The sequence below is a fragment of the Dreissena polymorpha genome, chromosome 1 (genome assembly GCF_020536995.1).
Source record: "Dreissena polymorpha isolate Duluth1 chromosome 1, UMN_Dpol_1.0, whole genome shotgun sequence".
NCBI classification, from domain to species: Eukaryota; Metazoa; Mollusca; class Bivalvia; order Myida; family Dreissenidae; genus Dreissena; species Dreissena polymorpha.
The window spans coordinates 116,765,404-116,793,081 of NC_068355.1; the positions used below are offsets into that span (position 1 = coordinate 116,765,404).

Sequence of the window (27,678 nt, forward strand, 5' to 3'; positions counted from 1 at the left end):
TAATATGTGTAATCGTTATAGATCCCAAACTTTCTGTAAATATGCGCAAACCAGCACCATTTATACAAATCTTATGGTCATTTACAAGTTTATTATTATTTGCAAACTACTGTACATATTTTTGGAATAAACTTAATTATGTCATTATCAATGTCAAGATCAAAGTAAATACATTTAACTCACTCTTTCGAAGAGAAACTTCGGGTCACTAGACAAACTGGTATACAGCTCTGATATCTTTGTTGTGATGGGAAACCCTATGCTGACCATTTTCTGTAAAACAGCACACACAAAACAAGTTCAATAAATCAATTACTTTACGTGTATAATTAATAAACATTTCACAAAATAAAATTAGTTTTAAAGGGTGCTGCACGGATAACGCAATCATGATAAATGTTACTAATGAAAAACCATTTCTAAATTCGGAGATGAAAAAATCACAATATATATTGTGTTCATACTTCTCGTTGATTTGATATTTAAAAAATACACAACAGTTTGAAATAATAAAAAATAAACATGTAAACCGATCTAAATTTTGATTAATTAATAAGATTGATTCAAGTTTTTTTTATAACACTGATATCCTATTTACAAAATGACCCATGGTCCCAAAATAACGTTGAAACGTTTGCTTGCGCATGTCTGATATTGTAAGCTTTGGGCTTATCTTAATCGCAATCGTAGTTGATACAGGGCAACATATTTTTTTTTAATTAATTATATATTCTCTAGTTGTTGTACACAAGAATTGTACAGGGATTGTTGTACGTGTTTTCCTTGTGTAAGTGTGTATTTATTAATTAAAGCCACCGCCTTTATTGGTTTCAGGCATATACTGTTTCTGACGTCAGAGTACTCAGTTTATATGAAAATGTAATTTGCTACCGTATCTATCATGTTATCGATTTTTGCCTCTGGCATATTAATAAGCTGAGTTTCCTTTGCCGAGTGAATTACTAATTGATTCGGTATTTTACAATATATAAAAATTCGACATTTGATAAAAAAACAACGCGCCATATTTCTAGTACAATCCAATCTATGGAAATCACAAAATTGGCATATATCATAATCCGAATCGTCGTAAACCTGGTACCTGTCTAATCAGCTTCTCTATACGGTCCACCTCCTCCAAACCTTTGTCATGGACCTCCTTTGCCGTTATGTTTGTTGAAGTGTGGAACCTCAAACAGGCTTGGTAGTTTTCTTTTCCTCGCGGTAAGCTCCCTATCCCGAGACCGGGGCGCGTGTTGGGCATGTAGTCCTGGGAGTTTATATGCCGATAAGTTATTTTACTTTTCTCTTCGGATACAATAGACAATCTTAATATTCACAAACAAAGATATATACTCCTTGAACTGACGGGCTTTTGATCATTAATGAAAAATATGGAACACAACACAACAAACACAAAACTTAAAATTATAGTGGTATCTTTACATGACGTTTTGTATGCATTGCATATCAACTCGTCGGATATTTTAAGCACAATAAAGACATGAGCAAACTATTCTCTTTATCATTATTTAATAAAATCTGTTTGAATTCTCAATACCAATGGCACAACAACCAAGGTTATGTGTTTAATACCAAATATTATCGCATCATATGTACCACTTTATAAATTAACATTAAACTGCCTGATGGCGCAACACACTTACGTCGATTAAAAACGCCTTGACCTCCAGGAGTTTTACATTGAATGAACTAATAGCATCTTGTAGCCGTTTATCCATGACCGCTCTACAGAAACAAAAACTCAAAGATATTACAGTATGTAATCAAACTGAATGCACTACCAGTGTTCATACTTATGTCAATAAAAAACTTTTTAAGAGCGCAATACACTTAATTTTCAATTGAACAAACATTTAACATGGTATCACAAACTTTATATAAAACTTTTTTACAATGCATCGTAATTATTTGCAGTGTATTAATTTTTATGATCAAACTTTAAAGATAGAGACGTGGGAAAATAAGCCTATACCAAATAATCACAAAGTATAACTTTATTAAACATAGTATAGCGTACATACGCATTCTTTCCCAGAATGTTATTGGCAATTGTTTTGTTTAATGGTGCATAAAGTGCCGATTCGCGTGGCGGTTTGACCATGCCGTCTATGTTGTCAGGAACACGTGACTATTAAACATATATAATACCATGTTTGAAAAAACGCATAATATGTTATATGTGGAATAGCGTTTTAATATGTTTGATATCTTGGAATATGTGTTAGTTATAAAGCAATAAGTTTCTTATTACAATATCTCAATTACGATAATGCTTTTTTTCTAGTGACACTGAAAGTTGTAGATGTATATCATTTCAGGTGGAAAATGCGATCCCAATTTATCCAATTTGTTAAATTTAATTTTAACAGAAAATACGTGCTTAATCTTTATTAAAGAATACCTAAATGGACATGCAAATGGTCATTTGTGCATTCAACGAGTGCAACTGCATATGCGTGTTACTCACCACTGAGGCAATATGGCTTGTGTGACCTTTCGCAATGGCTCTGCGACTCAAGCCTATCATCTCCTCCATCTGAAATTGAACAACACACACACACATATATATATATATATATATATATATATATATATATATATATATATATATATATATATATATATATATATAGTGGTAGTTAACCACAAATGCAATGTAAAGCGAACATATCCGGAATAATTTAAAATTAAAAAACATTTAAAAACTCGTGTGTCTCTACCTGTTGCGGCCCTCCTTCAATTCTTCGAACATAGTTCACAAAGTCGCCTTCGGTGTCAAAAGGCTGCGCTACGACAAACATGTCGAGACCGGCAAACCAGAGCTCCAAGAAGTTTATTGGGTTCAAAGGCTGATAGCTGTCATAACAAAATAAATATTAATTCAACTTCAAGATGTATGTTATTTGCGAGATTATAATAAATTGGCTACACACAGCAATAAATATTTTCTTTCAACACGTTTTCAAATTGTATGTTCTGCATACGATTGATATCGCTTACCTAAATATGACTATATGCCTATGACCGAGTGATTAAATATTTATGGAATAGCGCCCCTAATATTATTTTGATGCTAATGTGGGATATGTATTACATGTAGGTGTATATATGCATGCAATACACTAAAATAAAAAATACACATATTCGCATATATTCAATGTAAACATTATCATGCATGTCACATACTAGTATACACGTAAAGGTATCCATGGTAATATACACTGTATACATTGTCTTTACTTGCGTTACAAAATATTATTCATGAAATGGTCATACTCCTTCCATTCATAGCCATCTCGCACGGTTTCTAGGATGCTCTTTAGCACATTGAATGAGATCAGCGTTTCCCCTGACAGAGCTGAACTGTTCACCCGAGATAAACGAATCAAAAAGTCATCCACTTGCATCTAAAATTGAAATAATGCAAAACCCAGGAGTTGTCTGTCTATATAATTTACAATTATGTTTTCCAGTCAGTTATAAATGTTGATTATTATACGTTGCAATGAATTAAATAAAAACTTTAGCAATGAAAATGTTAATGCGAAGAATAAGTTAATTATTGAACTACATTTCTCTTTATATATTAGTCTTGCATTCACCTGTGCAAGCTAAGGATATGGAAGCTATATTAAGTTAAAAATATACATTTTAGAGGTACGTTTAAAAGTAACCTTTTAAATGTCTATACAATGATTAAGCTATATTAAAATGTGTTTTATCACCTCCTCTCAAACAATTATTTGATTGCGTAGAAGAAAATTTATACCCGGTCTTCCAAAAAAAAAACAAGTTCATAAACAATTATCATGGCGGTTTATGTTAAAATAAACTGATTTTCGCAATGTTTAAAATGGAGAAATGTCAGGGTCACATATGAAATAGTTTTCTCACTATTTGAATTTTGATATAAAAAAAATTCAATTATTTACAAAATTATGATTGTGCAAACAGTAAAATGCAAATAAAACCAATCAAAATCAAATTATATAAAATTGCATGAAAAATATAATGTACTTATAATGCTATTTTACTGCAACATGGTGTCTAAAATATCAGTGGTTTATTACCATCCGTCACACTGTATAGTTTAAGTATGTTCTTTTTCTGTGTGTGAAAAACTATTATCCCTGCGTTTGTAGTTGCCAATATACGATACATTAAAACGAGTAAGTCTAGTATCGATGTTTATTCATATAGTAAATGATCGCACTGCGATGCGTGACTTATTAATTTATATTTATCGTTTGGCAAACATTAGCCACAGTAAAAGCAAACTATATTTCGATTGAAAATTGTTTCTCGGCAAATAATTTATATCAGTCTTCCTGTCGAATACCTTCATATCCTCGAGCTTCTCATCTGTGTAGGAATCAAGCCTATCATTGTACTTGTAGCTGCCGAGGGTAGTGGAATATTCCTTGGAGATTGACAATCGCCATGCCCAGAAGTCGCTCGATACCTTTTCAACGGTTTCTGAGAACAAATCAATTGATTTACATATAACATATCACATACTAGATCTAGATCAAGCCTTTCATCGTCTATTCTAGAGCTAAAACATTATTAATAAAAGGTAATTTAAATACTTAGTTTTTATGACATCTGTTTATAATTCACGTATATATGCATACATTTTCTGATGATGTTGATCTATTGTAAATATGTCCTTATAGCTCGAGTGAGCCAGTTTTGGCGTTTGTTTTTAACGTTGAACACTGTCGCATTGCATCTTACTGAGTTGGGTTCATTTGAGCTATCTAAATCATCAAATAACATATATCACTTATATATTATTTTATTAGTATAATAAAACTCATGATATAGAAAGGTTAAGTTAAACACGGGTTCAAATCACAAAAACTTTTGAATGTCTCAGTAAGTTGAAGCTATTTGTTTGATGAACATATTTATGAATATGTTATCGCATTTAATTCATACCCGTAAAACCCGGTACACATTTATTTTTTTTTCTAATTAAACACTTATTTTTTATGGCATTTGTTTACAATACACGAGTAAATGCATCCATACCTTGATGATGTGGAACTGTTATTATTATGTCCTTACTGCTCGAGTTAGCCAGTGTGGTATTTGTTTATAACGTGTATGTTTTCTATACAATTATTTTTTCTTTTATACCTAATGATAAAATATGACATTTCTGCAGTGAAATAACAGCAGTAAAAATAATAAATTGTTATTTTCACCGATGAAAAGAACTTTTGGAAACTCCTTTTTTATTTTTAGATTATCATAAATAATTATATATATATTTTCTATGAGCACGAGTGAATTAAAATCGACATACCACCGTGAATCCAACACATTTCTTTTTATTTTATGCTAAAATTCACCGTTTATGTAAATTGTAAAAGAGTTTAAACTGGAAACTCCGGTAAAATGACGTCATTTCGTCATACTAATGACGTCATTTTGTGCTTTGAAATGTATTTGGCACGCCACGGGAGAAACTCCGAGAAAGGGTAACTTTTGAGCGAAAGGGAAACAGCTGTTAATTATTTTCTTGAAAAAGGGGCATAAAAGAAACAGGAAATTTGTTCATGTCAGTGTAACATCGTTTGTTATTTCACTCGTGATCATAGAAAAATACTATTTTCACTCGTGAAAATATAATTTCTATGATCACTCGTGAAATAACAATCGATCTTACACTGACATGAACAAATATCCTATATATCCTTACATTTCACACCTGATATAATAGAACATTATAACACTGTCGTAAATCTTCTGCATGCGTTGTGGTGAGTTGAGCTACCTAAATCATAAAAAAACATATATCACTTTTATATATAGGATCTGGCACGAGTTGTCATAGCATACCATATTTTATTAATCTAGTTCAAGAATTTTGTTAGTAAGCGAGCATACGGCGAGCTTACTAACGAATTTCCTGGACGAGTTTAATAAAATATGGTATGATATGACAACGAGTGTAAGATCTTTTTGATCACATGCTTTTAAATGAGCAAATTAAATAAATATTTACGCAAAAAATGATAAATCCCGAATGTTTTTTACATTCCGTGACGTCATTTGACGTTGCAAGGTCATTTTTAGCAAATAACAAAATGCGATTGGTCAATCGAACGAAAATAAGCCAATGAAAACGCTAAAAAAGTATATTACTTATGTGTAAGATAAAAATATTCGTAATGGTTATTTTTCATGGGAATCAGAGTATAGCATGTGATAAATATAGGATCTGGCACGAGTTGTCATATAATACCATATTTTATTAAACGAGTTCAGGAATTGTGTTAGTAAGCGAGCATTTGGCGAGCTTGCTAACGAAATTCCTGGACGAGTTTAATAAAATATGGTTTGAAATGACGAATGTCAGATCTTTTTTATCACATGCTTTCAAATGAGCAAATTAAATAAATACTTAAGCAAACAAAATGATAAATCTCGAATGTTGTTTTATTTCGTGACGTCATTTGACGTTTCAAGGTCATTTCAGAAAAATAACAAAATGCGATTGGTCAATCGAACGAAAACTAAGCCAATGAAAACGCTTAAAACGTATATTACACATGTGTAAGATAGAAAATATTCGTAATGGTTATATTGCGACAGGGTATGGCATTTGATAAATTATTTTACTAAAGTAATACACTCATGAAGCATAAGTTAAACACAGGTTCAAATCAATCAAACGTTTAAATGTCTCAGAAAGTTGTAGCTATTTGTTTGATGAACATTTTTATGGATATGTTATCGCATTTCATTCATACCCGTGGTAAATTCGGTACACATTTGAAATAAAAAAGTAACAAGCACATCTGAATGATTTAGATCCAGTTGCACCGTCTACGACACAACACATACTTTCGTTGATCTTAGTAAACTTTCTAACTTGCTACAATGCGACAAGAAGAACTTTCAAATGTGTTAGGAACATACATCGGCCGTTTGTGCAAGGTTTATGTATGTGATAAGACCCGCAACACATAAAACACAGCATTACAGTTTAACGTTTTGGTAAATTGACAAAATAAAACAAGTTGTTTCAGATTCGCAAATTTTCGTTTTAGTTATGATATTCTTGAGGAAATAGTTATACTGACCATTTACCATGCTCTTAAATATCCATTATATGCATCTTTTGACGATTTGAAAACTTAAAAATTATAAAGAGTTGTGCGACGCGAAACGATTGAATAAATTGGAAAGTTCTGTTGTTGTCGTTGTATTTTGAGAAACTACGAGGATACCTTATATAGGTAAAAGATACATCCGTTCTAAGCATGAGCCAATCTCCACGCAGAGTTATCGTTCCTTGCTCTCACATACAACTCTGCGAAATGCTCAGCTTGCCATTTTGTCTATAAAATAGGTAAAACCGAACTAACGCATAACAATGTATATTTGATTGGATATTTAAGATCGCATGCATTAAATTAAGAAATATGACTTTTAAATGTACGATAAATCGTGCAAAAACTTGCGAGTTTTAATGCAACTCTTTGGAACTAATTTATTGCCCATTTACGCAGATGGAATCATTCCACGCACTTCACAAATGTAAACAATTGAACATAATAGACTGATATAAGATATCATGGTATGAGATGGTTTTCTTTAATGAAGTGAATGCAATGTAGCCGTCGTTTGATTGTTTAGTATTCTGTAACCTCAATGATGAACGCTTGGAATGATCATGACATAAATGAGACGCTTTCATAACAATAGTCCGTTCTGAGCCCAACACAGAGGTGAATGTAATGTAACCGTCGTGCAAGAGATTGAGCATGAGCATGGATGGCCGAGTGGTCTACGCGGGATACGTTTTACTCCAGGGGTCAGTGGTTCGAGCCCTGTTGAGGGTTAATTTTTTCCTTTTTTTAAATTGTATTCTTGTGTTTTTTTACTGGAGATTTTTAGGTCAAATGTTTAAATTTATCAATATAAAGCATTTAACGACATGCTTCAATACATGCCAAAATCTGTGAAACGGCACCTTTAACATCAATACTGTTGTTGTTTTGCTGTGAACACGATCGCATCTGTTAAAGTGCATTTGGGGTATCCTCACAAAGTACATTTCCATATAAAACCCATAATAAATTATGCGAACAGACATGCAACTTTTGACTTTCTGCGTGACGCATTACTTTTGATATTGCGTATTGGATGCTAATGCAACTATTTCGAGTGGTTATTGGTTATTTATAATAAAGGCCATAAACAGTTTTCAACGGTGGCATGGAAGTGACATTCACTCCTTTTCTCTCTCGTTCCCGCGACATACTAAACTCGTGGTTACGGTACGACTTACTTACTCGTGGAAACTAGGTAGCTATTTCGGGGGAACGCCTTAACAAGTCTAGGTAAAGAGATAGAAAAAAGAAGAGTGCACAACTAAATAAGAGAGCAATGCGATGAAAAAAGAGCGGCACAGTAAATAAAGGAGGGATGCATTAAACATATGAGTAGAGAACGAGTTTAAGATGTAGTGGGAACGACGCACTAAGTCGGGGGAACGCCATAGAAATATGGGTGCAATACTAACAAGATTCTGATACGTCGACCAATGAGATTTGAAGGTTTTCCCTCAAAATATTTAAACATTTGAATTGTTTGTTCAGTTGAATTATAAAAGAAACAAAATTAAAGTCGAGAACAGATGCATTATCCGTTCATTTGAATCATAAAGGGAACAAAATATGGGGGTCGAGAAAACCATTGAATTATCCGTGTATTAGAATTATAAAGAGGAGGATACAAAATATAAAAGTCTAGAAAACATTATATTTGAATTATCCGTTGATTGGAATCATAAACGAGGAGACAAATATACAAGTCTAGAAAACCAAAAAAAAATAAAGTCGAAAAAACGACATATTTGAATTATCTGTTCATTTAAATTATAAAAGAGGAGAAACAAAATATATATGTCGAGATTTTTGTTTAACTTCACCGCTATTTTATTTGTTTTGCACTCGCCTGTGTTCTATCTTGTTAGTAGGTCGTTCCCACGACATGGCTTACTCGTGCTCTACTAATTCGCTTATTTGACCCCTTTTTTATTAACTTCATCAATCTTTTTCTTTATTTGCACTCCTATTTAATTTAGTTTGTACTCCTCTTTTTTTCTATCTCGTTCCCTCGACTTAGTAAGTCGTTCGCACGACAAATGTAAGTCGTTCCCACCAGAAAGTAAGTTGCGGGAACGAGATAAAAAAGAGTAGTTAAATTAAAAATAAGTGAATGTCCCTCTATGCCACCGTAGTTCCATACTTACATTTGTTACAGGTCTTTTTTTACCACCGTTTTTTTAACTAAATGTCTTACCATGATCACCTATTTGTAACAGCGCCAATCACAATGTTATAAATGATAGTATTCATTCATTTATGAACAATAATTAAACATGTATAATCGATTATTAAAACAAAGATGACCCCTAACTGCAACGTTTACTGACCTGTACGAACAAACAGAGCCGCTGTCAGGAATATCAGGTATTTCAGCCACATGTTCAAAGTCGGAATGTTGGCAATGGACTGAAAAAGATGTATTAGCTATCCGTTTATAACACTGAATATTAAAATTAAGTATTAAGTATTACGTATTTCAAGAATAATGAATCTTCAATCACAGTGACGCACCACTAATTCAGACCATATCGAGAAGAACATAAACCAACGTGCCTTTTATCTAAAAACATAATCAGTTGCATTGGTTTTAAGTTTCGCAGGTTGATGTTTTGATACTTTAACATGGGTTAAGCAACCACTACTTGTTCTATGCTCAATACGTTTATAAACTCATGCGAGTTCATTTAAGTTTATTTGTTTATGTTCAGAAGGCTGCATTAATCAAATAACGTAGATCCGGTAAACATGTTTATTTAACAAACAAAAACAAAGCAAATTGTGAGGTGCATTATCATTTTGAGTGATTGGTAACTTAAAAAAAAGGTTGGGCATTTATGTACTTGCTCTTTTCAGTGCATACCGGTTTGTAATTACAAACCCATTTAAATAAAAAGCATTTGTAGATAAGAAGATCTCCACTGTTAGCACTTTTCTAGAAAGAGAAAGTAATATCCAGCAAAGGCATGGTATGGTGCCATCTCAAGACATTCATTGAAGCTAATAATATTCGAGTTTTAGCGAATTAAACATAAGTTAAAACGTGACGTTCAATATATTGATCACTATCGGAGAGTGAAAATTAGCGTAACGCCGAAGGTGCATTTCCTGTTAAAGAAGAACAAAAGGACTACTATACTACCTTGTGTATCTTAAAATTTGGCAAATAGGGGGGGGATAGAAAACATCATACATGAATTAATTATTAAACTTTCAATTTGATTGTAACAATATATTGATAAATACAATTAACAAAAATCAGTGATGGAAAAACAACCTTATTACTGGCTCGAATTTGACTATATTTTTGGACTTACGAGTTCAGTTTCTTTTTAAAGAATTAGTAACCTACATTTAATGCGAACGAAACATGTTGGTGTAAACATGCATAACCTAAAATATAAAATGTATTCCAGATTCTTTAAATGCATGCCCAACGGTATTGTCGCCGTACATATTTTGAATCATAATCAATGGTTATGTTCTGTCTTATTCGAAATAAGCACCCTACGTGTAGTACAGGTTATTTGTAACATGTCTACTACCATGTTCATATCATAAACACGTGTTTGTTAATTATAAAAACTCAGTAAATTATGTAGGATACAAAACGATATTGATAAGCTAGTATAGATTTTTCGGTTTTTGACGATCCTAAGCATCTGATAAGCGAACAGGTATTTCTGTGTTAAAAAGTCAAAGTATAATTGCATGTTATTACACGTAAACAGGCACTTCTTGTTTTGTGTATATAACGCAGCATGCGAAACCAACCATAACATTTAAATGTTAAATACAAGCAAGCAGGTTTGAAAATTCGTAACTCAACACTAAGCACTTACAAATTATCATGTTAAAAAATGCTGTGTTTAACTAGAATTATTTGCTATACAAAAATATAAGATAAGCAAATCATTTAATAATAAGGTTAATTTTACGACAGCCATAATGATAATAATGCGACATTAAACTGCCAAAACGATATAAATTACTGGACTATTGTCTTATACTCAGATGAATGATTCTAATTTGCTCTCAACGACAAAAGATAATGAGTAAACAATACAAAAGTTATAATTAATAATATTGAGATTAAATGTATGCGCAGCTTGCTTTATATGTAACGGCAGTGGTTGTGGTTACATAAAGTACATACTTGCTTCGTCCGTTCAGAATATTTTTGTCCGTACATTCATATTGAAACGGATCTGAAACGATTGGACCACGGGCAAGCTGTCAATCAAAGTAACTGGTCAGCCAATCAGATACTGCTTTATCGCCAACAAAAACATGCAACGAGTATCGTAGAAACGGAATAAGCGTTATATTTTAGATAACTATTTGTCGACGTGTCAATATTACCGTATAAAGTATAACCACCATTATATCATTCTCCGAATTAATTTGAAAAAACTACAGGCTTAATTTAATAATTCATTGTTTGTTGAAAACACCAAATAAATTACAGTTTAACAATATGTTATACATTGGAAAACTATATTTTGATAAAGTTTCAACATTATCGGCATTACTCGATGATTTTTAGTAAAGGCTTCTTTAAATATTGAACTTATCAATTATAACAATCTTAGTAACTGTCTTACGTTAGATCCCGATGGAAAGCATTTATGCAACATGAATCAAGCTGAAACATGACAGTTAACTGAAAAATGAATGTTTTAAACAACGAATGAATCAGTCTGTCTTACAGAATGCGTGACTGAACCAATAGGCAAGTGAAGAATAACTTTGCGAATACTAGAAAAGCAAGTGTGATTAATCGGCCAAAATGAATAACGACTAAACGAGAGAAATACCCTCTGTCGCCGTCCTGTACAGTAGCACAGTAGCGTATACATCGCCATGTGCCGTATCCTATACTTGATGCTAGGTAGAAAAATACTGAAGAAAAAGACTCTGAGTCAGGTAAGCAAGACATTCAGACAAGCTCTCAGGTCATGTAGACGAGACTCCGGGTAGGTAGTCCAGAACTCTGGTATTCAGTTATAATGCAATCATACCCTTTGTATGTGACCCGAACAGGGACTGGATCTTATGAAAAGGATCTTATGAACCAGTACCCGAGCTATTGAGGGTTAGGAATCTTGCTTCAATGATTGTATGTTGCCATACCCGATTGTCAGTCTTTTCGTTATCCATGTATGTGGATGGTGTGTGTGTGGGCGGGGGGGGGGGGGGTATACGGGAGCTGACTGCGTAAAAGTGAGGTTACACAAATATTATAACGGTGTTTGTTGTTAAATCTGGTGCTGAATTGTGTGTACGAGCATTCCTACATAATGCTCTTACTAGACGCACTCAAATTTCGACGTAGCCGAAAGAAAACCTTATTTGTCCGGCCCGGGGAAGGGCTTACCTCCAGATCGCCTGGTTAAGAAACGCGTGAACAAACCACTGCTCTTATCAAACAACCCTTCTAAATGTTCGCTGTTTGGGTCGGTATTTCGAGTATTTTTGCGACATAGGCTGCATTATGTGTGCACCCGCAGAGTTTCACAGCAGTTCTACCTAATCAAGTAACCAGAAGAACGAACGTTAGAACGACTTTGGAATGGTTTCTGAAATACCAGTTTTTTTATTTGTTGCTTAAAGATTTGCAAATTTTATTTGGTCTTGTGTTGAGTTTATGTGTGCTTTGTTTTTGCCAGAGTACCCGGATTAATCCTCAGCTGTCCGGTAAGGGGACCATCAACCAAGCCCACATGCTATCGGGAACGGGGATTGACCGCGGGTCGCCAAGGTGAGAATCGTGTGTAACAATCATCGCGCTAAACGGAAGCCCACTGACTGTTCAGTGTGTGTGCGTGTGTGTTTCAAGGTTAAAGGAGGTCCTCACAGAGACTGAATTATGTGAGGGCCAGAGTGTGTCCCACAAGACCTACCTAATTAACCTACTTGTCTAACAAACGATGAGGCGTATTTTGGATGAAAGCTGCGCTTTTCAGCATTTAACTTATCAATAAAATATATTCAATTTTGGAGTGGACTGAAGTTCTGGTGCAATAGCGGAGTGCCCATGGGACATACCTACTGACCGCTATGGTGACCAATAATCAGGCACACATACGACGGGAACGGAGTTTGGGCGCAGGCGCGATGGAGTTTTTGAATCTCGTGATAATTGAGGTGGAACGATAGCAGTAGGCCGTGTTGCAGGTCCGACAGTGGACCGATGTAAATACCGATATCGGTGCCGATAAGCACATGCGTATCGTCCAGTATAACATGTTTGCTGAGTGTTAGAAATTTTACAACGTACGTCTTTTACAGATATTTTAAGCTCAATATAACGTTCGACGTGCGCGCCATTGTTTGATTGTATTTAAGATTTAAGTAAAAAAAAACAATCCTGAAAACTGATCAGCATTTGCAAATCTTCAACACTTTTCTGTTGAATTTAAGTTTCGCGTTTCGTAATTAAATAATATATAATCAGCTTAATAAAAAACAAATGATAAATTGACACAACGGCTATGCAAAAAATTACTGCAGCTTCATTAAAACATTATTTTAGTGATGGTTTATATTTTATTTATTTTTTAATCAAAATGTACCCTTGTATTTATTTTTCAATTTACCCGATTTAAGGTGCCAGATTTAGTGATTTGTGAATTGAACATTAAATACGTAATAAGAATTATATACAAATACATTGATAGTACATTCGTCTTGAAAGTACAAACTCAGTTAAGCGAAACGAATGACACGAAAACAGTGGTGCAAAACGTGTACTTGTTTTGCTTAAACTTGATATCCTCCGGATTTAATCATTAACAAAATAATCAAGTGATAGTCAAGATGTCGTCGTCCACGCCGAGACAGTTATTTTTCGCCGTTTTATACCCTTTATTACATTGTGTACACACCGGTCTTACTGACCTGTGTACTAACGCGCAAGGAATTGTGGGTAGCACATCTTTTACAAGTGAAAAGTTAAAGCGAAAGTAAGTCGTGCTTCTGAAAATCGCTATCAGTCTTAATAGAGATTCAAAATCGCATTTAAACATATTAAATACCATTTCTTTAAACAACATTCCATTTTTAACAAATATTTAACACCGTTTTATCATTATAAAAAAAATTCATTCCTACGCGAAACTATTTTGGCGGAAGCACAAATCCCCAAATCAGGGGAATGTGATGCATCCTAGCATAGAGGTGACAATAACGTAGTGACGTCACCATCTATGTATAGAATGCCCTTTATTACTCTTGTTTATTTTTAAATGACGCTCACTTTCCAGCCATATCAGTAAAATAGTGATAAGCGTTTATTTCGTAATTACATTCGCCTTTTCATCTCGACTTTACTCCCCGCAAATTTGCTTAGTGGACCCTAATTAGGTCATCCCGCTAAGAAATTTCGCAGCGAGTAAAGTCGCGATATTATAATTATAACATTTAGCGTTTTAAATACTAAATATTATACCCCGACAGCTACGTTTAAAGTCAGTCGTGTACGAATGTTTTTTTTAGAAATAACAATCTACCGATGGCTTGTTTTTACAAGCGGCCTTTAAAATCAGCATACGCTATTGGCTGACTTATCGAACAAAACGCAAACAATGACAGACATTAGTAGTTAGGAAACGTGATTTTTATTTTGAAATGTTATCTTATGGCATAGGAGACTAATGCAGGTTTTCAACTTAAATGACCTTTACCACAAGTTAATAGTATTGACAATTTTGTAGTATTTTCCCGCAAGTTTGCACGTGTGAATAATGCTTCTAAACTCGGCGCTCCGGATTTTATCCCCGTTCCCTAGAGCACATGGGTTCGGTTGGATGTCCCTATTCAGGGCAGGTTTCATCTGAGTACTCTAGCTCCCAAGAACAAAAACACAACAAATATTAAAAATCTGTTAGAAACAACCTAAATTAAGTTTATTCTCAATTTTAAAGTATTTTTGTAGCAAAAACAAAAAAAGCACTTATTTTCAGATTTTAGTCCAAACGAGGCAATGTTTGCATATCAAAGGGCTCTGAACAATTCTTCAAATGGCGAAATAAACACTGACAATGGACACACACATTGAAAGATTGAATGAGAATTTCAATTGGCTTGTATTAATTTTACCGTGTGAAGAACCTCCGCCTACAAGGTAATACATACTTGTGTATGGCACTTTGCGTTGCCTAAGACATAAGCTTTCAGAGCAGTATTATCACTCGGCTGCAACCGGGATCATGTGTTTATGGTGGTCAACATACCAAACAGGTGTTTTTGGTTCGTCTACAACAGTTTCATATCACAAAGCCAGAACACTCCAAACATAAAAGAAAAACTCACGGAAATAACTAAATAGCGCAAAATTGCAGCTGCAATGTAAAATTCGTTCGAACGTTCGTGCATCTAGTAGGTTAATTAGGTAAGACAGCGGTGAACCGATTCGGGTCAACACATAGTGCAGCCTCAGACCTCAGAATTAGGAAATACATTCAAAACGCACCAAGTCAGACTTCAAGCGCCGCGGGACCTGGGTGCTCAAACGGCCTGAAGAAAGCCCTGGATGTAACAGAGACGCATGACCGACATTATAGACGCAAATAACCGACTTCAAAAACAAATAACGAATTAAAAGACCGATTTCGTACTTCGACCAAAATGTATCACAAGAACGGTAAAATGTGTCCTCTACGAGCATAGACAGACTTTAGGAACTGATCGGACATATACTACAAAGACATACCAGACGAAACAATCGTTGCCTCTGCGGCAACAGGACGCGATAAAAACCTTCAGATATTAAAATTTGGATACATTTAAAAAAGTTGCTTTGTATTATATATATTTTCCGGCATATCGCGAAAGAAAAATTCTAGTCAAACCAATACAAGCTGTTCGCTGACGTTCCTTTAGCTATTAGGATTTCATGCTTTTGGAAATGTTTTACTATGTGTGGGTTATATGTTTCCATTCTGTCAATTGTTGTGATGGCAGTGAAGACGCTTTGTTTTACCTCAAAGACCGATTCCGACAACGAAGGTGAACTAAAGTACGCTCATACTTATTCTACGCGATTCGCGGAATGCCTTGCGTTGTCAGGTGTTAAGACGGTACACGTGTAAAAATCATTGCACTGGGCACATATTGATAAAACACAGGAAGGCGCAGCATTCAATGCTCATTTAAGTAACGAACGATCATAAATAAAGATAAATTCCAAATATGAACTGTTACGCACAAGTAAATTTTCGTTACCAGTTGTATTGAACTGTTACACACAAGTAAATTTTCGTTACCCGTTGTATGTATCTGTATCAAATGTTTCTGTTATGGCCTATATAAATTGTTAATAATAACACAAGTATTACCTTCTAAATAATCTGTACTCCAGTTCACAATATTCCTCGTCGTTGAAATGTCGAGTGGTATATTAATTTTATTCACAATTACAGACAGTAATACGTGCAGCCTTTGAACGCCCCAATAAGTCATCAAATGAATTTTCGTTGTTAATCTCGCTCACTTGCAGTATCTACAACCAATGCTTTTATCGATACATGTTGTTTGAAGGAGGATGCAGTCATGAGGAACGAAACAAGATAATCGTAATTTCGAATTTTGTTTCGAATAATTTTGTCAAGTAATCAAAACGTGAATATGTCCCTTCAAGTTGAATGTAAGTTTCGGTTTTCGTTATTTTTTAAGATATAGTCAGCCAAATGAAAAAAACACTATTAAATGACACATCGGATATGCAACAAGTAAGTACATCTTCATTAAAACATTATTTCATTGATGGTCCGTATAGTAATTCGGTTCCTTAAAAAAATTCCAAGGTAGTTATTTTTTAAGTCGCCAGATTTAAGGCTAAAGATTTGGTAATTTATAACATGAACATTAAATACATACAAGCTTCTTATATATAAACTACAATTTTTTAGATTACAAATCAAATAAATTCGTTTAAAGCATTATTGTATTTGTGTTTTTTGAATTTCATATATAAAATATAGAAACAAGCTCGCTTAAGTCCGACACACTTTTGGCGACACACCGATACCTCCAAGTTTATCGTATGGTTTCCGGATGGAACATATGAAACCATTATCTAAACTTATCCTTTTAAATGCATGTCAATTTAGCGTGAATTTGAGTGTATTGAAAGTATTAGAAAGTGAATTTCAGGCACCATGTCTTGTTACATTGTACTTTATGTCTACTTTGTAAATCATCAACGTTTAAATTGTTCGTTTCGTTAATACGTTGGTACTGAGTATGTTGCTTGAGCTTTCAATAAAAAATGTGTTGCCTAAAGTTCTTAAAAAATCATTTTAAGAGGTATTCAAGAGGCAGTGAAAACACACAAACACAGAAAAACAGGTCGATCTGTAATACAAAATACGTACAAACACCTTGCTAGTACATTCGTGTTGAAAGAACAACCTTTTTAAATCAAAGCGAATGGCACGAAAAGCGTTGCAAAAGCGCTGTAGCCTAGCTTTAACTGTATACCACCGCGATATGATCGTAAAAATGAATGTAAACTATTAGAGCATGTTTTTTTTACTTCGCTGCAGCACACATTCCCGTTGGTTAGCTTGTCGCTAATGTAGGCAAACCTCATATGTTATATAATAACGATAAAGTGTTAAGTTGAGCGTTTAAACGTTAAAATACTATAAGCGAAAGATACTTTTAAAGGGATCTTTTCACGTTTTGGTAAATTGACAACATTGAAAAAAGTTGTTTCAATTTCGCAAATTTTCGTTTTAGTTATGATATTTGTGAGGTAACAGTAATACTGAACATTAACCATGGTCTAATATAGCCATTATATGCATCTTTTGACGATTTAAAAATCTGAAAATTATAAAGCGTTGCAACGCAAAACGATTGAATAAGTTGGAGAGTTCTGTTGTTGTCGTTTTATTTTGTGAAACTACGAAGATTGCTTTAATAAAGTATAAAATACGTAATTCATACATACTTGGCAGGATGGCCGAGCAGTCTTATTGGTTTTTACTCCAGGACTCCAGCGGTCAGTGGTTCGAGCACCGATGCTGTCTACTTTTCTTTAAACTTTTTTAAAATTTTATTCTTTATTTTTTACTGGAGCTTTTTAGATCCAATGTTTACATTTATCAATATAAAGCATTTAATGACATGAATTAAGTCTGTCGTTTAAGAATATTAATACTTTTTGTATAGAACTAACATTGTACCGATGACTCAGTTTTACGAGTTGCCTCTAGAATAAAAATATGCATTTTGCTTACATGTACTTATCAAACAAAACGCAAAAAGGACCGAAATTAGAAGTTATAAAACATTATTTTTATTTTTGAAAACTACCCCTTGGAATAGCAGTCTTATCCGGTTTTTCTCCGTTATTGACCTTAAAAAAATGTTGAAGTATTTTCCCGCCAGTTGGCTGGTATGAATAACGCTTCTTAACTATGCGACCCTGGTTATATCTCCATTCCTGGAGGCATGTGACTTTGGTAGGAGGTCCTTACACCGGACAGGTGGGGTGTCCTCTATGTACTCCGGCTTTCTCCCACCACAGCACAAGACCGGTCCAAATATTTACAAAAAAGTTTCAGTACGCACTAAATGTCAATGTTATTCTAAAGAATTTAAGTATTTGTTATCTTAAAAAAACTGCACTTATAAAGGTATTGCAATATTCATATAAACGGTCGATAGACAAAGGTAGGTCTTCCGGCGTTTCACATATAACAACCATATCGTCTGCAAACAGAAGTAGACTTAAACATATTTATTGTATATGTATTCCCACATTATGTCTCTTTTGTAAAAAAATATTTCAAGAGCGGCCACGAAAAGAGAAAAAAGCATCTCCCCATGTCTTAGTCAGATTACCATATTAAAATACTCCGAGTATGTATTACAAAGTCTTACACATGCTTTGACCGACTGGTTCATACTGCGTAATATGCGCAACATGTTGCCGTCAAAATTGGACTTGTGTAACTTAAACCACGGTGCATTTAAATACAGTTAAGTTAATAATACCGGATCATTGTCCATAACAGATCACTTTGATGTTCAAGTCTGCGTTTCGCGATGAATAGTTGACATTTTAAGATGATATTTTGCACACAGCATCTTCAATGCCTGCTCTTTATGACGCATTGATTGCGTCGTAATCGGAACTACTCTTCGTCAAACATTTCGATAGGTTTTGCTGACATGTATATACGACTTTGTTGACTTCCGTGTCGTATCCAAATCAAGGTTTAACATTTTTCGCGACCACATGCTATAACTCTGTTGGAAAGTAAGAAGTTTACGCATTAATTTAAAGGCCATTTAGTACTCCTTCTGCCTGCAAAAGTCCATTTCAGTTTTGATTCGTGTTTAAGATTTTTCAACACCTCAAATGAAATGAAGAATTAGGGCAATTACGGATCAAGCGTGATAATATGCGTATTGATTATATATTATATTAAAACATATGCAAATCGTGTTGATTCTTACAATAAATGACCCCAATCTTAATGTTCCATTTATGATCCATGTTCAATATCGATTATTATATATGATTCAAACAATTTCGTGGATAATAAGATGTCCATATCTTTTCGACCTATTTAGGATTTTCAACATATAATTCACACAAGAACACCATGCTTAAAGTGAAGATACAATATCACATATATAAAACAATTAATAACAAAACATGAATATAATTTATAACTGGCAATGTAACTTGGTCATTGTAAACAACACAGTTCATGTTCGACAGTTCAAATAGTGTGTAAGATGCCCCCTCCCTGAGTGGTTTCGATCACGTGATCCGTTATGGCTACAATTGATCAGTTAAGGCATGAATTTTGCGGCGAAAAAAGGTATCACAAATACATGTTGCCTGCGTTTAATCATAAGACTTTGTGCTGAATCAGTAAGCAATGGTAATATTAAATCAAACTGGTGTAAAAGAAGTATCAAACCATTTATTGCTTATCACCAGAACAACTTTATTACGCTACTGATCCGGTATTAATGGTAACTTGACTGTATATAGAATCAAAACAACGTTTCATATCTACGAAACAGCTATACAATCGTTTATTAATATTAACATTATTTTGAATAATGGAATGTAGTATGAAACTGCATCATCCGTTGACCTGCCTGTTCTAAACCCAAACTGGTGTTTTTAAAGGGACTGTCAACCGCGATTGACGAAAAAAGAAAAGTTCTAAATAACCGTATCTTTTTACAATAATTATTTTATATTGATTTAAATATCACGACTGTTATATTACATTACTTGAAAAAAGTTGTTAAGTTTTCATATTTTCAGTATATTCGGTAATAAATTTTACTGGGTATGTCTACCAGGTAAGTACCAGTTAACTATACATAACGCACGTAGATTGATCATCATCGTCACCAGGTAAACCAAGGAATGCAAATTGTGCATGCGTAGTGATTTTTTTTATATTTTATATATAAAATGATCAATCTACTTGCGTTATTTATAGTGTGTATATCGTTATGTCACCTATTTTCGCGATGTACTTTCGATTTCATATCGCGAAATTTTATTACGGAATATACTGAAAATATTTACTTTTTTCAAGTAATGCAATATACCAGTCGTGATATTTTAATCAATATAATCTAATAATTGTACAGAAATACGGTATTTTAAAACATTTCTTTTTTCGTCAATCGCGGTTGACAGTCCCTTTAAGCATAACAACGTTAATCAGCTACTAGTTTTTGCTACACTTACGTTTCCAAGCCTGCATCGAAATATTTCAGCGGAAAAGCACAAACGAAACTGCCGCATCTTTTTGCATGGCGTAATATATGTACAATAACAGGTATAATCTGCAGATAAGGACACACGAGTTTGTAGCTGTAGGCGAGTGAGACGTTTATCAATGGCAGCTGTCACAATAAATGGGCAATATAAAATATATTCAAGTGACACTATTGGTACAGTGTAAACTGTGATAATTATTACATTTGGATACAAATACATTGCATTCAAGCTATGAACTGTATTTCATTAAACTGAAATTTGCATTTATACATGAAAACGTTTAAAACAAGTCAAATATAAACATAAACTCCAGAACTACACAATTACAAAAACTTAAGCTGGTTGCTATGTTAAGTTTGTAGTTAAGCATTTGCTTTAACAGTGGATATAGGCTTAAACATATGTACTTAAAATACAAAATAATTTACATTAAAATACTAAACTACATTAACTTTGTATGTTTTGATAACATAAGTAGAAATACACAAAATTTTATGCTTATGTTCGTCCATACAAATTGACGCGTGCGTAATTAGTATTGTAAATGTAAGGGTGCTAAGTGTTCAAATTGTCCATTCAAAGCATCATTTCGTAGCCAAGGTTGATGCTAAATTTCAATTGGCTTGTATTGATTTTACCGTGTGACGAAACTCCGCCTACGGGGCGGAGCTACCAAGTATTTTTACGTCTCTGGTCTCACTGTAAATTGTCAGGATTTTTAGCGAAATGAAACTGACTCATATCTCAATAGATCACTAAACTCGAGCGGGTGTTGCGGTTTCAAAAGTTAAAGACTTTTGCGTTTTGTAAGAGATAAGCTTAAAAAGCATTAGTATCACACTGTTGCAACCGGGATCATGTGTTAAGATGGTGGTCAACATACCAGACAGGTGTTTTTGGTTTGTGTAATACAGCTTTATCCCACAACACCAGCAGAGTCCAAGATATTGAGGAAAAGTTTCTCATTAAGAACTAAAAAGCTCAAAATTGCAGCTGCTATGTAAAATTCGTTAGAACGTTCGTGCATCTAGTAGGTCAATTAGATAAGACGGCGGTGACCCGATCCGGGTCAACACATAGTGCAGCCTCAGACCTCAGAATTATGAAATACATTCAAAACGCACCAAGTCAGACTTCAAGCGCTGCGGGACCTGGGTGCTAAAATGGCCCGAGGAAGGCCCCGGGTGTAGCATAGACACATGACCGATATTTCAGAAGCAAACAACCGACTTAAAAAATGTAAACGAATTAAAAGACCGATTTGGTGCTTCGACCAAAATGTATCACAAGAACTGTAAAATGTTTCAACTACGAGCATGGACAGACTTTAGGAACTGATCGGACATATACTACAGACACACCAGACAAAACAATCGTTGCCTCTGCGGCAACAGGACGCGATAAAAACCTTCAGATATTAAAATTTGAATACATCTTGAAAAGTTGCTTTTTATTATATATATTTTCCGGCATATCGCGAAAGAAAAATTCTAGTCAAACCAATACAAGCTGTTCTCTGAAGTTCCTTAAGCTTTTAGGATTTTATGCTTTTGGAAATGTATTACTATTTTGAAGTTATACGTTTCCAATCTGTCAATTGTTGTGATGGCAGTGAAGACGCTTTGTTTTACCTCAAAGACAGATTCCGACAACGAAGGTGAACTAAAGTACGCTCATACTCATTGTACGCGATCCGCGGAATGCCTTGCGTTGTCAGGTGTTAAGACGGTACACGCCTAAAAATCATTGCACTTGGCACATATTTATAAAACACAGGAAGGCGTAGCATTCAATGCTCATTTAAGAAACGAATTTCAAATATGGACTGTTACAAATGAGTAAATTTTCGTTACCCGTTGTATGTGTCTGTATCAAATGTTTCTGCTATGGCCTATATAAATTGTTAATAATAACAAAAAAAACTTGTAAATAATATGTACTCCAGTTCAGAATATTCCTTATCGCTGAAATGTCTCGAGTGGTATTTGAACGCCCCAATAAGTCCTCAAATGAATTTTCGTTGTTAATCTCTCTCACTTTCAGTATCTACGACCAATGCTTATATCGTTACATGTTGTATGAAGGAGGATGCACTCATGGGGAACGAAACAGGATAATCGTATGCAGCAATCTGCAAGGAATAGCATCAATCATATAAGTTGTACGCGTCATTTTGTTTTGGGATTGATAAACATATACCGGTAATTTCCAATCGTGTTTCGAATAATTTTGTCAAGTACTGGTAATCAAAATGTGAAAATGTCCGTCAAGTTGAATGTAATGGCGATTAAACATCAGTTTTTGCAAAGCTTAACAGATTTTGTGTCGAATGTAAGTTTCGGTTTTCGTTATTATTTAAGATATAGTCAGCCACATGAAAAAACACACTATTAAATGACACATCGGCTATGCAAAAAGTAACTACAGCTACAATAAAACACAATTATATTGATGGTACGTATAGTAATTCGGTTTCTTAAAAAACATAACACGGTAGTTATATTTTAAGTCGCCAGATTTAAGGCGTAAGATGTTGTCATTAATAACATGAACATTAATTCATACAAGCTACTCATATATAAACTACAGTTTATCAGATTACCAATCAAATAAATTCGTTTAAAGAATTATTTTATTTGTATTTTTAGAATTTCATATAAAATGTAGAAACAAGCTCGCTTAAGTCCGACCCACTTTTGGCGACACACCGATACCTCCAAGTTTATCGTATGGTTTCCGGAAAAGAACAATCAGTCGATGGGACATATGAAATCATTATCTTAACTTATCCTATTAAAAGCATTTCAATTTAGCGTGAATTTGAGTGTATTGAAAGTATAAGAAAGTGAATTTCAGGCATCATGTCTTGCTACTTTAAGTCTAGTTTGTAATTAATCAACGTTCGCATCATTAATACGGTGGTACTGAGTACGTTTTTTAGTTTTCAATAACAAAAGTGTTGCCTTTTAAATTCTTTAAACAAAATCATTTTAAGATGTATTCACGAGGCAGTGAAAACACTAAAACACAGACAAAGCGGCCGATCTGTAATACAAATTACATACAAACACCGTGTTAGTACATTCGTGTTGAAAGTACAAACTGAGTTAATCGAAACAAATGACACGACACAGTGTTGCAAAAAGCGCACGAGTTTTGCTTCAACTTTATACCCTCGCGATACGATCATTTATCTTGTAAACATGTATGTAAACTTTTAAAGCATGTTCATTTTTTACTTCGCTGCATCACACATTCCCGTTTTGAGCTTGTCGCTATTGTAGGCTAACCACATTATGCTATATCATCACGATACAGATTTAAGTTAAGCGTTACAACGTTAAAATATTATAACCGAAAGATCCTATTAAAGTTTGCCGATTACGGATATAAATACTTTTCGTATAGAACTAACATTGTTCCGATGAATCATCTTTACGAGTGACCTAATCACAGTAAGCTTTTTGCTTGCATGTACTTATCGAACAAAACGCCAAAAGGTCGCCATAAGAAGTTATAAAACATAATTTGTGCACTTGTGCATTTTTGAAAACTAACCCTTGGCTTAGCAGTCTTAACCATTTTGTCCTTTATTGACCTTTATCAATCAGATGTTGAAGTATTTTCCCGCCAGTTAGCTGGTATGCAAAACTCTTCTTAACTATGCGACCCTGGTTATATCTCCGTTCCTCGAGGCACGCGACTTTGGTAGGGGGTCCCTACACCAGACAGGTGGATCGTCCTCTATGTACTCCGGCTTTCTCCAACCACAAAACAAGACCGGTTCAAATATTAAATAAGTTTTAGTATCAAATGAATAGCAATATTATTCTTAAGAATTTAAGTATTTGTTATCTTTAAAAACCGCACTTATTTCCATATTTTTATTCGAAACAACGATTGTTTTTCATTCCAAAGGGCTCTAATAAATTTCTTAAATGGTAAACAAAACATGATCATGTACACACACATCGGCTTAGTTTGATGCCATTCATTAAACTACTTGTATTTGATTTCAACAAATACTGATAATCTTAATGCATTTGTTATTTTTCAACACTTGTTTTGGCGAGCAATCGGCCTTGGCATTTTTTTTTTACAAAACATCAAATAAATAATTCAGCGTACAGTTTATATAGTATTGACACAAAGTCGCGCCAGTCAAAAATCATAAAAAGCGACATTTAAAGTTATGGTAGCCAGAACTAAACCCGCAATCGTTATCGCCAGTTTAACAGTCGTGTAAATAAATTACCGTTAATAACCCACATTCCTACAGTTCAAAAGTTAAATTCACAACAACAAAAAATCTCACGCCTAGTATATATTTCATACATAATTATACAATGTCAGTAAAAGCAATAATTAATACTACCAATTATCAACATTTACTCTATATACAATGTCAGTTATAGCAATAACTTATACTACCAATTATAAACATTTACTCTATGTCAACTTTGTAATAATAAAGCTACCGGTTTATAGCTGTTTTACTTTGTTTATAAACATCGATCTCCTTCATCGGCGAGGTAATTATTTAAGAACAGAGCATAATTTTATTACACATAAACTTTACAGTTTCTAGTATAAAACAAAATAATAATACAAAATACATGAATATAGTTAGTGGATTTAGCAGAAATGTTAATAAACAGTAATGGATGAACTTTACGGATAATTGAACAAAACTCGTTTTATAACGCGTGTTAACAATGTATCTAGCTACATATGTAAACTTTTTAAAACATGAATGTATCTATAATCATTAAGGTAAAACATTAATTGTAATTTGGAGGAGCAAAGCAAAATACAATGCGAATCCAAACCACATACCATATTATTTAAAAAGCAACGGCAAAATTACGAATTATTATTATACTTAGTGTATATGTATAATATATATATCAGCATATAGTCCATAATAAGTAAACTGTTACAATAATTATAATTTCGAAGTATAACAAAAATTATGATTTCAAAGGAGCATATACTATACGTTTGGATCGATATCGCATATTAAGGTATCGGCACAGTAACTGATTAAACATATACTTAATATGAATGCAACATCTACATGTATATCAGCATATATTATAAACAAAAACATTTTCAAATATAGCATACAACATTATGTCAAATTGTATTTATAATAAATTTTAAAATGTTCAATTATATGTTTAATATATCCCATAATGATTTAATGTGGCTAATATAAAGTTGAAAATATAAAATAATTATACAGTATTATTGGTATAACGATTACAAATCTTGAGTGCTTCTCAAATGAACTTTCATAACTTTAGCATTTCCTTTTTATTTTATGTAGTTACTAATTGCGTGGGTTTGAATATACTAGTTCTGACTCTTTAATATGTTTTAATATAGCTTTCTCTAATTTGGGCAAATTTAGAACATTTCAACACAAATTGGTATCCATCTTCTATTTCATCGCTGTCACAGAGTTTGCAGAGTCGCAAGTTTCATTCCAATCTATCATATCTTCCAGTCTGTTTTCTCAGGTCATGTGCAATTTGCAATATGCGTAATTTCCTATTCGCTGTTCTCAAATTTCTTGACACAATCGTCTTTTAATACGAATCAAACGAAAAGGTTGCTTGTGTTGCCTTGTATACAATCAGTAACCTATTATCATTAATATCTCGATTTCACTTAAGATTCGTCGATCACTCTTTGCTTAATCAAAGACAAAAAAATAACCTCATTGATTGGTTATTAGACCAAACATAATTAAATCCGTTTTAAGATAGTAATTCGCTCACCTTCTCAAACCAGTTCAATTTATTGCCATTAACGGCAATAAGACCATCTTCCAATATGTATCGTAATATAGTATTTTCGCTTTAAAATATTTGAAACCAATATTTTACAATACGTACATATCTGTTACGTTACAACGGGAATCTACCGTAAGTTCACCGTAAACGTCTACACTTACACTTGACTTTCTGACACCAAGAACAGCTTTACAGAATTTAAGGTGCAATTTTTCCAACTCGCTTGACCTCGAGAAACCCCATATTCCACACGATTATGTGATACTTGAAGACACACAAGCATCAAGTAACTGCAAAGCTACCTTTGGCTTACAGCTTTAAGTTTTCAGGTTGGATAACATTACGTTGAGTGCTTTTAAGCCCCTAAACGCAAAGTGTTAGAATTGAGATTGAAGTTCCCTGTAAAGTCGTTCACAATGTCTATGTTTGCGTTACCATATACCCACTGATCATAACGTTTGGTAGCTCTTTGTTTGCGGAAAACAATAAAGGAAATACAATATTAATATAAACGGTCGATAGACAATTGTAGGTCTTCCGGCGTTTCACCTATAACAACCATATCGTATGCAAACAGAAGTAGAATAAAACATAATTTATTTATTGTATTTATTTATTCCCACATTATGTCTATTTTGTTAAAAACATTTCAAGACGTCCACGAAAAGAGAAAAAGTATTGGCGATGTTATCTCCCCCTGTCTTAGTCCGATTGCTATATTAAAATACGTATTACATTGTCTTACACATGCTTTGACCGACTGGTCTGCGTATTATGCGCAACATTTTACCTTCCAAATTGGACTTATAAATCTTTAACCACAGTGCATTTAAATATATCAAAACAACGTTCCATATCTACGAAATAGCAATACAATAAAGTATTAATATTTACATAATTTTGAAAAATGGAATGGAGTATGAAAACTGTATCTATCGTTGACTTGCCTTTTCTAAACCCAAAC

At 33.7% G+C, this 27,678-nt stretch overlaps 1 protein-coding gene across 4 annotated transcripts in view; it reads right to left on the bottom strand.

Annotated features, from left to right (window-relative positions):
- The window catches only part of LOC127846417 (uncharacterized), an 81,091-nt gene that overhangs the window by 50,896 nt on the left and 2,517 nt on the right, over nucleotides 1-27,678 (bottom strand). For 2 of the 4 annotated variants that reach the window (XM_052377654.1, XM_052377647.1), the window contains exons 2-10: nucleotides 9,479-9,557; nucleotides 4,364-4,500; nucleotides 3,301-3,431; nucleotides 2,745-2,880; nucleotides 2,492-2,560; nucleotides 2,046-2,152; nucleotides 1,668-1,749; nucleotides 1,103-1,270; nucleotides 184-273 (exon numbers count right to left, since the gene is read on the bottom strand). In XM_052377654.1, the coding sequence (XP_052233614.1) occupies nucleotides 184-273; nucleotides 1,103-1,270; nucleotides 1,668-1,749; nucleotides 2,046-2,152; nucleotides 2,492-2,560; nucleotides 2,745-2,880; nucleotides 3,301-3,431; nucleotides 4,364-4,500; nucleotides 9,479-9,530 (972 nt within the window). In that variant the 5' untranslated portion in view covers nucleotides 9,531-9,557. Of the gene's footprint in view, nucleotides 1-183; nucleotides 274-1,102; nucleotides 1,271-1,667; nucleotides 1,750-2,045; nucleotides 2,153-2,491; nucleotides 2,561-2,744; nucleotides 2,881-3,300; nucleotides 3,432-4,363; nucleotides 4,501-5,335; nucleotides 5,438-9,478; nucleotides 9,635-27,678 lie in introns of those variants that run through there. The other 2 variants (XM_052377665.1, XM_052377674.1) reach the window with 2 other exon arrangements.